The 12,589-nt window shown below is 33.7% G+C and overlaps 1 protein-coding gene across 1 annotated transcript; it reads right to left on the bottom strand.

The window, feature by feature from the left end:
• Positions 1-6: 6 nt before the first annotated feature.
• Positions 7-11,245, bottom strand: LOC112462872 (DENN domain-containing protein 5B; the record flags this gene model as incomplete). Its single annotated transcript, XM_025028936.1, has 19 exons — positions 7-3,042; positions 3,136-3,346; positions 3,420-3,596; positions 3,898-4,210; positions 4,466-4,733; positions 4,914-5,178; positions 5,685-5,792; positions 6,327-6,591; positions 6,891-7,065; positions 7,315-7,323; positions 7,421-7,627; positions 7,749-7,960; positions 8,046-8,215; positions 8,295-8,482; positions 8,562-8,698; positions 8,830-9,301; positions 9,974-10,168; positions 10,515-10,735; positions 11,098-11,245. Coding segments are annotated over 19 exons (3,931 nt in total), but the record flags the coding sequence as incomplete, so codon positions are not given.
• Positions 11,246-12,589: the final 1,344 nt, after the last annotated feature.

The following is a 12,589-nucleotide window of genomic DNA, read 5'->3' as shown; positions in this document are numbered from 1 at the left end:
GCTAGTTAACTATGAAGTGCAAATCCTTGACGATGTAACATTAAATAAATTATTATTTACTATTAAGTTATTTAGGTTCACAGTGGAACTGAAGAAGAAAAAGGGAACTTATATATATCGTAAAAATTATATTTTCTAAGCTTGGATTATCTGATCTTTCCATTGATATTTGTTGCTTAAATCTCTCACGGTACTTTTTAAATAAAATGTTAAACCTATATGTATACATTTTCCTTCACCGTCACAATGTCCCATCTCCTACACAATTGTAATTTCAAACGTTCAGGAGAAAGACTGTGGAAGCGTAAGACATAATCGATAGATTGTGGATAACGAAGTCTTCGTATCAGAGAAATTAGAGATATCGTCCAATTTAACAGCTACAGCCGTGAGTACCGCAATGGGAGGATCATTTAATTTAGGGATAATTAAGACGATTAAGAGAAAAAAAATTCGCATTAGGAAGTTTTCTACAGCAGAAAAATAAGTTACAAAGAAAGGAGAGATAGTCATTGACATCATACGAGAGCATTTCCAATGTTACTAAATACATAAAATATGCGTTTTTTTTTATGCGTAAACCCACGGATGGGGCATATATACATCTAAGCATATATCTGTATCATGTATATACCTGAGATTTGCGTTTTGCAGAAATTTACTTTGCATAAAATATCTTTGGTTCCGGAAAATTTTAAAGTTACTTTATTTTAGGTATGGTAAGGTACTGGCATTCTTTCTAACAAACGTTGATCAGAAGAGTGTTCTCGACAATGGAAGTTTGGCCAGCAAACAAAGGAAAGATCATAAACGTACATATTTAAACTCTGCGCATTAGCCATACACTTTACTATAGTTACGCATTGACAAAACGGGGAGAAATAAAACAATAGAATGCATAATCAAATTACTCTATACAACTTGTATTTTCTCCTTCTTTACGTATATGCATATATTTTTCTAATTTATTTTGATTCTATTATATATTTTATATATCTTTGTATAACGGAATAGAAATAAATTAGAAAAAAAATTGAGATTACATTAAATTATAAATCTATCACAATAAATGTAATGCTCACATATCACGTTAAATCGTCAAGGACTTTCAAACGAAACTGTATATTTAAATATGAAATTTTGGGCGGACACACATAAGTTGATCATAATCTCATATTTGGCCACAATGTCGAGAGATTCGCGACACAACACGCATAACATCATGGAATTAAGTATTGAAAAAGATATCAAACAATTCTTAGGTTTTCAGTTATCCAATGAAGTTCTGAGTGTTACTCAACGAGAGACACTCGATTGTACTTTAAGAATTATTTTTTACAGTGTACAATATTATCTTATCCCATGTTGCTTACAAAAACTAGCTGAGTATATCAAGTTTGTAACGATATCAATATCCTCAGATCGAGGCAATATTTGATTGACCAAAAAGTTTAACCCGTTCATGTTTCTTGATCCACGAATGTGAAATTGAATATATATGAAAAGAATGAACAAATCTTCTCGAGTAACTCATACTTTGGTTCAACAAAAATACGACAACTTAAAGATGATTACGTCATTTGGTCCATTTGCGATACATTCGGTGACAGTTCTTACCCTCTTGTATTGCAATTATGATTAAAATATGAATTTATTATGTATATAATATATAATATATGTACATAATAAATTTACTATATATAAATAATTAATTATATTAATTAAATGACAATTATCTCAAGTGTAAATCTTCAAGCATTCAGAGGGCAAAAGCAGTTATTGTAGTAAAATTATGAAACTTTGCATATACGTATAATTCTTGGAACATATATACCAGTTTGCAGCCTTATTATACGTATAACATAAAATTGTCATGTTAGCACTCACGTTCAACACAAGTTATATTCGATTTCAAGTATCAAAGCACAGCCATTAAAAAAAAGTAATCATTATTTGATTTGCCTATCTAAAAATCATTGTCCGAGACTCATCAGATGCGCCGATATTTTGATAAATTCCTTTGTATTCAGAAAATATCTTCGCACAGAATCAAAAATCATCATTAGTCCACATGTGTACAGGTATAAAAATTATTTCGAAAGATATTTTGCATGCATAAAAAATATACGATAACGTATAATAATAAAGAAACTTAACATCTAACAGCAATGGTAATGTAAAATGATATTGATTAAATGGGATCACATCTTTGGTACACAATTTGTCATTAGTATCAATATTTCAACGAACACCACCTTTATCGTGCTAATAGCTATGGCAAGATGCGGCCAAATATATTCTGATTATATATTAATTTCTTATCACCGACAATAATATTGTACGCTTCTGAAACAGAACGAGATTTCCGTTCTCCTTAATGTTTAATGTTATATCTGACAAATCTCACGTTAATCTCTCTTGTCGCTAATTTGTTATTCATAAAAGCATATTGTACAGCTACATCCCCATAACAGTCTTTATTGTAATATTAAATCCATCTAATTTATCTCTTAATAATGAAATTTTCATTTCATTATTAAGAATTTCAAGCTTTTTATCGTTCCATACGTAATAACAATCGAATTCGTCATTTGTTACTATTTAGTATTTAGTTAAACGGCTCTCTTGTCAATTAAGAATAAATATATATGTTTTTATCCATGAAAAGCTTGATCGATCTAATTTTGTCAGTAATTAAAAACACCACAATAACAAATAGCTTCTACCGATAACATTGGAAAACCGCGGACGTATTTTTTAAGATAGAAAATATTTCACGATTCGCGACATTTATCGAAAGAATATGGAATATTTGCAACGAATTAGTGTACATCGATACGTTTTGGCAAATACTAACATATACTTGAAATTCCATGAGTCAAGCTCTTCTCAAGGACAATATGGAATTCGCTCAACGGCTCAAGAATATGAATGAGGAAGGTCAATAAAGTAGGATTTCTCAAAAACGAATTCTCCTCGTACATATCCGTCGTTGAACGCGCGTCACTCATCGGCCGCAACATTGGATGAAGAAGCTGTTCTCTGAAAATTATATTAACGAACGATCCTATAAATAACAGCAAGTAAAGAATTGTGTGAGTGAATAATATCGTTAAAAATATTTTATAAACTTACCTTGCCGCCAAACAAATAAATAGCTGAAATTTTCCATCTTTCCCTAAAGTTTGACTAAAAATATTAATTTGATCGATGAGATGACAATAACATCTCAAAATCGTGAATCTTTGGCTGCTTTCCGTGTATACCCTTCTATCTCGGTTGAGTCTTTGAGAATACTCGTCCATTTCCTCTAGCAGAGAAATCTCGAAATTTTCTTTTACGCGTACTGCAATAGTTTTTAATTATACACTTTTCTAAATTCCAATTTTGTCATCAAATATAATCAAATTTGTACTTACAGAGGTAGTCCCACACGTAAAAGTTCCTCCCAAATATTCTCTGATTCTTAAAACCAAATAAAAATATTTGTTCCAAAGACGGCACGAGACCGCCTTCTCCACATAGCAGAGCCGTCAAAGAACCATCTTGACATTCTCTTCTGTAGTGATATTTGACTATAGCGTTTACAGCTTCACCTGTAATATTATATTTGATAATATTTTATTTAATTCTTAATATAATCTGGATTTTATATCAATTACAATAAAAAAATTTGTATCATCTTTTATTTTATCATGCTATATAAATTTGTTTTATTTTTACATATTATCAATAACATAATTATAAGTTTATTTTAATTTTTTAAAGAATTTACTATATGACTATAATTTACTATATAAATTTAATATGTATTAATATATTTTTAATGTATATAAATATATATTAATTAATATAAAATATAATAAATAAACAAATAATAGTAATTATAATAATTACCGAGCATGTGTTGCAGTTCAACTTGCGATAATATAGGACGCCTAGGTATGCTCGGAGATCTACATCTTGGAGGTGTGGAACATGACTCTACCAACTCCTCGCTGTCAATGCTTCGAGGTACTAAAGCACCCACTAATAAACGCTCCGTAGACCCGTCATCTATTCCTCTACCGAGCCAACGACCACAGGGAAATTTAAACGTGTGTCCAGTCACTTCGTTTCTCACTACAACGTGTTCCACCATCCATTTTGGTGATAATCCAGTATTGTCATGTCCAATCCGTAACGTAGACAACACGCCTAAATTTTTATGCTAAAAAAGAAAAATACAAGAATAATTACATAACTAGAATACACGAAATAAAATCTACTGCACAATACTAAGTTTAGAAAAAATTCTGTTTCTAAAATGTTGCAAATGAGCATTTACTATTATTTTCAGAATACTAGCCGTCCTAAAATGGTTAGCTCAATTAGTTTAAATAGAGCTGGCCAATTTAAATAAAATTAATAACTTTATTTTGTGCAGTTAAGTGTAGCAGTGGTATATATAAATTAAAATACTTACATGAAATACAAATTCGAGTGCTCCTTTTGGTATGGGTACGGGATTAGTTTCGCAGAGTGTGCCAGAAATGGCGATCCAACTATTAGCTGAAGTTGTAGCGGCGCTTGCCTTTCGACTGGGGAATATCACAACTCGATACGGTAACTTTGTCGTGGGATAGTTATTTGTGAAGCAGAAGTAGTCAACAGCGTTCAGTGTCAGAAGATGGTACAAAAATTGCTCTTTCTCTTCTTCACAACGTAAAAACGCTGATCGTTTGTACTGACTCCTAATAAACCATAAAGCTAACAAATTAGTTTAATGCTCAAGGAGATTATTATTTAGTTATATTTAATAATATTATCTAATATTATTAACATTATTTATATTAATTAAATATTGCTAATATTATCACATATATCATGCAAAAATGTGTGATCGAATAAAAATAATAATTCTCAAAATGCACCTCAATAGAGCAGTATCCGACAGTAGCGTCTTTAAATGGCGCGACAGCAATTTCTTCTCAAGCGCTAACCGCACCCACGCTCTTGCGTACCCAATGTGTGTTTTGATATCGGTCATCGCTTGAACATTACGGATGTCGAAGATTAGAGAATCCGGGAGAGGTCTCAAGTGTTCAGGACCGACAGTTTTCCTCTCACCGGGAGACTTGTGCCTCTCTGTACCTCTTGTAGGTGAAACGTCCGTCTCCAATTGCAAATTCGACAAATCTATCACAATATAAAATATTTTAGATACAGGTATTCCCCTCCAGTCAAGCAAGGGATGCGAACAAAACACAAGCAAAGACAATATATTCTTTTGGTCAAACATTCATCTAATTATATTCAATATATATTTTTGCGCATACAATAATATACATGCAAATTCAGTAACATGCTTCATATAAACATTCAACAACACGTGTAGACGTACACACAATCTTTATAAATAATTTATATAAAAAATACATTACATATATACATATATATATATATATAATTATATCTATAATTATATTGTAGCAATCTGACATGCAATCTTTTCAATAAAAGATATTGGTAAATTTCTTTAAAAACCGTAATAATAAAATAATATGTAATGACAAATGTAACGACAAACTCTCACTATGAAATAATTTGTTAATTAAACATTCACGAGCTTCAAAAAAAGAATTACCGCTAATGGAATTAGTTCATAAAACCGTCTTTTGTGGCAAGCCAATATTAAGGCTTACCGTTAAAATTGTCCTTGACGTAAGAAGCAATTTCAATAATACTTTTGCCTCTCAAAAATGAAACCAAACGATCCGGTATCTCGAAAAACTTATTCGAGGATTTCTTAGCTAGTTACAACATAAAAAAAAAATAAAAAAGAAAGAAAAAAAAATTAAACATATAATAATGGTATAACAGAATGATAACATCGCTTACATTATTGCTTAATTTAGACTTTGGGCGCGCTAATGCCGATTTCGCTTTTCGTCATCAAATATACGAAAATATTAAAATAATACGTGCGGCGAAGCGTAAACACGTAATATCAACTATTGTCTGGTGAATCACTTACAAAACTAATAGTGCGGGATATCTACGTACGAAGAGAACACTAATCTCTACTTTATAATACATTATCTTATTGTAAAACGGAGACACGTACAATCGAGTCGCTTCCGCAGCACGGACCACGCTAGTGCTGCATTTCCGCAAAATAATGATAATTCAATGTAATTTACAATCGATTCTTTCTCTGCTGCGTATATGTGCGTACATATCATATTTATGCGTATATTATTAAGTAAAAAATATAACATTAAAGTATATTGAACTGCAATATTTACGCGACATTAAAACACATATTTAAAACATGCATATCTTACCAGGGGAAAGAAAGTTGGGATCTATAGACTTAGTCGCGTCATTACATTCTTCTGATTCCTGGTACATGGTCAAGTGCGACCAAAGAGCGCTCTTGCCCTGCTTGTTTTGCAGTCCGTGGCTCCACACTCGTTCCAACAGATCACAGAGACTAGCGACTAAAGTGTTCTCCTCGACGTCAGACAGAGACTCACCCCCGTGACCAAGTGCGACGGCTTCCGATCCCATCTTCTCCACTAACATTCTCTTTGTTTTTGATTTACAATCCTTATCACAAAAATGACATTTCGTAATGACAATTTTACAATTGTAATAGTTAAGGATAATAATAATCATATTAAATTCTTAATATAATATTAAACTGATGTAATATATAATTTATATGAAATAAATGTAATTTTTAAATACAATTTTTTTGTCATTTTTATATATTAAATATATAGTTTAAGTATAAATAACTCTGAACAATTAAAAAATTAATATTTTATATTTAAATTATTAAAAATAATTTTAGATAATAAATAAAATAAAATTTCAATTATATTAAATAATATTCATAAGAGTACCTTGAGCAATTTTTCTACAAATGTCCAATTAGCTTGCGCTATTAAAGCAGGGCTCATGTCCGCTGAGAGTTTAGTTTGAGGTCGAGGTGATTGAGATTCTTGGGGTGTTACAGGCTTTCCATTTGTATCCATGGATTTCATCTTATATTTCCATTGTGTCTGTCCTCTTCTACTACTACAAACGGAAGCAATTATTTAATTACATATTCATATCATTAGACACGATAATTTGCGATACGATTTACAGATACATGCAAAAGTACATTTTTGAAGGACTCAGAGCAAAATGAACCAAGCAGACAATTCATACGATTTTCCTTAAAATTCTTTTAGTTGTAAAATAAACCTTACAGATTACAATTATGATACACTTTGCTGTAAGCCCCGTCATTTTATTCTGTTTGTATTAAAAGTTGACTCTTACCGAAGTATACTATACAAGAAGCACAAAATAGAAATAGCAGACATTAATGAATTTGAAAATGGGAGATTATGTTTTTTAAATAAAAATATCGCAAATAATAATGTACCTTTGAGCGGGCTCTTTATTCAACGCGACATTATCCAACAACGGAAAACTCCGAAAATATGCGGCTCTATGAGGAAGAATCTCCGTAGGCGGATTTGTTTCAAAATCTATGCTAATTAATCTCTGTTCGAGTATTTTTTGCGTATCTGCGATGTTCGTGCAAGGCTCGTATCGCATTGATCGTATGATGCTTTCTCCGACTTTCTTCCTGAAATGCAGCATTGATCAAAGATAAATTTAGAAATTTTTACATCTTTTACTTTCAATTATTTACCTAAATAGAAATCGTTAAAAATAAATCAAAAGAGCATTATATCATTATGTCTTACTTTAGAGCGGAGATTCTTTGGTCGAAAACTTTAATATTACAGTCGAGTTCGCTCCACGTCGACATCACTTTGCTGTCAACGAGAGAAGCGAACATCTGTGTTTCCAGAAATCTCGACAAAAACGGCAGATGTTGAGTCGGCTGGTCAGATAAAAACGTAGCCTTGTCAAAAACGTGCATACTATCCCTATTGGTTATCCATTCATCCTTGTCCTTCAACGTAAAATTTATTATCATTTTATTATAATTACAAAAGGCAGATTTAATTTTGTCTTGTGAAAACATTGTATGTTTATACCTGACTTGGTTGAATAACAAAATGTTCGTAACTAGAAAACATTTGTACAAAACGGTTCAAAAAGATCTCCCTAATAGCATTATTGAAGATAAGAGTCTCTTGATATTCCTCCTGCGGAGTGAGTATTTTTTCCGTGTCATCTTCTATAGGTTCAATATCATCCATGTTTACTGTAAGCACGAAAAAATTAAAAACTTTTGTTATAAATAATTCTGATAATGTTTCGCTTATATCGAGAAACTGTCTTACCTGTTCTCTTAACAATATCCACTATTCTTTGCAGATTATCTGACTGTGACCCTGGTTCCGGCCGATCCCAATCTAGCACATCGTGCAAAGAATGTTTTCTGCGAGGAAGATGAAAACCAGAACCGGGAAGCGTCAGGCTGCTGGTCATGATGTCGCCATTGTAATAATTAATGACCATGTTATCAGTCCTATAAAGATTTCGCTCGATTTAGATACAGAGTAGCACTAATCGAATTTCCTCGATTTAAAGATAGATAATTAACTCACTTTCCTGAATGTGGTATTTTGTACTTGTTTAGAAGCGCTCTGATTTCAGTAATAAATTGCATTTTATGAGGAAATATAGGTAACTCTTCCGGAAATTGGCTACTTTGCTTATCTATATCTACATAACAAAGGTTTGCCTGTAATCAAACGCAATTGGTATTATTCATAACTAGTAGCACACAAAATTGTCTTAATCTTTCACAGAACATAACTTTTCTCGAATATAATAAAAAAATGAGATATAGAAGGAAGATTTACAAAAACTTACCTCGCTAGCGATTTTTAGTACGCCACCCTCACTGTGCGCATGCAGACCCATTATAAAGGGCACAGGTGCATCTAGGAAATGATGCAGACTCGCCGGCAATATCGGTACATAAACGTGTTGCCATGAGAAAGGAAACAAGAGCGCCGTTATGCATTCAGACACCACCATCAGCTTGTGAAAATCAGCGCTTCTCAAGAGAACTTGGTTCTCCAACAGCACGCAAGTGAACAATTGGATTAGGCAGTCTGCACCCAACCACGTAAACACGTCCTTGAGAGGATAGTCCAACATCGGTAGTTCCAGCGATGGAGATGGTTGATGGATAACCAATTCCAACGGCGATTTCGCCGGTTCATCATTAGGTACGAAAAACTTCAACGATTTGCCGGGTAACGGTACTGGTACGTTATACAGAAGGTTATACACGTAAGATTCTAAGCTAAGACCAGGTCCGGGATGTCTAGGAACACACCTAAAAAATTAAAAAAAATTCGCTGATTATGTAATAAAATCTCTAATATTATCACAATATACATTAGCTTGTTATACATAAGTTCTATCAAACAGAGTATATCTATCACTTCTAAAAGATCCTTTGTAAACAAACGATATTTACACAGCATACAAAAGGCTGACATTTTCGTTTAGTTTACCGTTGATTAATTATCCCGAAAAAATTGTGCAAATGTTTCAAATAATCGGTAAAACATAGTTAGCAGTATTACATGTTGTAAAAGTTTTAATCGTTTTAATTTGACTATAATAATCATGGATGCAGTAAAAAATATTTCCATAGCACTTAATAAAGATATTGTTGTATGTTTGCATTGCGTCAGTAATTTGCAGAATTTTGTGCTGAAAATAACGAGCTTAAACATAATATTTGAGAAGCCCGTCTAAAAATTAACGGTGATAAGATAAGCAAATTACTAAAAAAAAACTATTAATTAACAAATTCTTTAAAAAAATTAAATTCCCGTCTTCTATGTTCATTAACAGACAACGTTTATGCAGCGCTTTAATATAATATTATCACTTGTAAGTGCTCTTACGAAGCATAGCATAAATGTAGTTATATAAGAAGAATGGAGTGCTGTGTCAGCTTGTTTCAATGGAGCTTTATAAGACTCGCGGAATATCTTACTTATAGAGATTAGTGAGGAACGTCTTTGCCGCGTGGAGGTAAGGTTGTTGGCATAGCAAGGATATTGATTTCGTCACTAGCAACTTGTCTTTGGTAGAGTCATAATATCCTAATGCAGCACCGGGCGAATGGGCTGACAATTTAAAATGACGTGGCAGCGATCTCGTATTATGTCCATCCTGACCCTTCCTCGCACTGAAAAATTGCGAAACGTGTTTAACAAGTTCCGAAATATAGAAAGCCAAAGGGATTTATTTAACGTATGTCTATGTAGTGCATGTCAAACGCACTTTTCAGATATTTTTACATTTTAAAGATTGTCCAAATTCGAAACGACGAATTAGTTTATCAAATTCTGAGCTTTCAATTTCGCATAAGTAATCTTTGCCTCAATAAAAATTAGAAAGACAAATAAGAATTTTCAATTTATCGAGAAATTTGACACTGAAAAAGATTTTTGTACATTTGACACAAAGAGAGATATATACGCGAGTAAATAGGAGAAGATTAGAAACGGAATTTGTACGGAAAGCAAACGTACGTAGGAGGCGTGCCGTTTTGGCCGCTGCTGAGCTCCGTGATGTGCATCGCCTGTAGCGTTTGCATAGCGGCGCATATTTTGCGATTGCGGCACTCCTCGTAGAAAACAAGGCTGAACCCGTACGTCCTGTGACCGTCTTCTTTCGTGAGGACGAAGGAGTGGAAGGTCGGCTCCACCGAGTGCTTTTGCGTACGGAATCGCAAACCGCTTGGCAGACAAAGCTATTATCAATGTAATCGATAAGTTACTCCCCTCGACTGCGCGAGACACAAATGTTTCCTGAATCTAATTAGAACGCGACTGAAAACACTTCGAGTCTGACAGCTTCTTACGTGACATAGAGTAAATTTTCTATTTTACATTTAATTATTATTAATTTAATTAATTAGATTCATTTATTTTTGCGACAAATACATGTATGAACTTGTTGATATATATTAACAAATAAATGTTACAAATTAATTCAGCTATTGTAGCACAGTAAATGAATTATATTAATACACACAAATTTATATTCATTACTAACTTATAACACGCGACATAACTGTAATCAACAATTGGCTGTCATAACAGATACACGTACCATGCAGACAGCGTGTTCGTCGAACGGATTCCATGGTACCGAGTCTGGATAATGTCCTAATACTTTGCTTTTGTATGCTCGATCCAGGGGTGTGCACTGCAATGAGTCACCTGCAAAAACAATCAACAGCCAAATTAGACTTAATACCCTTCGTAAACATCAAGTATCGTTCTTAACGGCTCGCGGAATGAACGGTTTCTTGTAGTCACGAAACATTTTTTTCCGCTGGCTTCCACTTAAGAAACGATTAAAGAAACGCCACTTGTGCATTCTCTCCGTCACGAATGTCGCGGCCGAGCATCTAAACGTGGTTTCTTTTCGCGAACACGCAGTAGTCAAAATATTTGTGATAGAGGAAAAGAAAATTCAACGTGCAACTCAATCTTTGGCGAACAAAATTATTCCGGCTCTCACGAGACAGAAAGAGAAAGAGAAAGAAAGAGAGAGAGAGAGAGAGAGAGAGAGGGGGGGGGCGCTTATCTAACAGCGGAATCAGCAAAGTTGTTATCGAACATGCCATGCACGAGAGACGGTCCAGGAGGAGCCTTGGCGCTGTTCCAACTGCTCCGGAGTATTGCTCGTCAGAATACAAGAGTACTCCTGTACGAGGTTAATCGTTCGTGATCAAAAAGCCACCCAAGACGATGAATCTGCATTTGTAAGATGCGAAGGAAAGGAAACTGCGAGTGAACACCGCGAATTGTGCAACGTCCTTTGCAACAAGATTACAAGAATTAATCACGATCAATGAATCAACCAATCGGTCACAGTCAATTAAGCCCTCGTTCTTCTTGATGCAAAGAAAATGAGCATTAGCTCGTCGTTCTTGGGAACGTGGAGCTTTAAAATTCAGTTCCATTTTACAAAATTTATTTTATATATGGATATATACGTATAACATGTATCAGATCGCATAAAAAGTTGTAAGTTATTATGTTTATAATTTACATGAATGTATTTGCCTATATAATTTGCGATATAATATTAAACACGTTTCATGTTTTAATTTATATACAGAACGCGTTAATTTACGAAATTACGCGTTACTACAATGTTGTTAATTGAATTACATTTTGGGAAAGATAGCTTTTTCCATTTACAGTGATTATCGCTTGTAAGATATCTCGCGAAGTTTCTGAAATTTTATCTCAACTATCGAGGCAGATAATGACCAGAACAAGGAAATGAGATTCGATCCAAGCATTACTTCCGCATGCGAAAGTCTCCCGTAAAGCCTCGTAAGCCGTTTGCCGACGTTGAACTTTCCTCGGATTAAAGTCGAATAGTACGCACATCCCAAGTTCGTGCTCCGAATTAATCTACGTGCATTCGAGGATCCGTTCTACGCAATAATTCTCGCTGCAGCATATTACGGCAATTGAATCCTATACCTTAAACAACTAGCTGTTTATACTGCCACATCCTATTACGACGTTGCTAGCGCAAGTTTCTCCGCTTGAATTTGTTGCGTTTTATACCCCCAGAACGTTTT

Source organism: Temnothorax curvispinosus, unplaced genomic scaffold (genome assembly GCF_003070985.1).
Source record: "Temnothorax curvispinosus isolate PA1 unplaced genomic scaffold, ASM307098v1 QBEX01012890.1, whole genome shotgun sequence".
In the NCBI taxonomy this organism is placed as follows: domain Eukaryota; kingdom Metazoa; phylum Arthropoda; class Insecta; order Hymenoptera; family Formicidae; genus Temnothorax; species Temnothorax curvispinosus.
The sequence above is the reverse complement of the archived record's forward strand: the minus strand, read 5'-3'. Positions and strand labels throughout refer to the sequence as shown.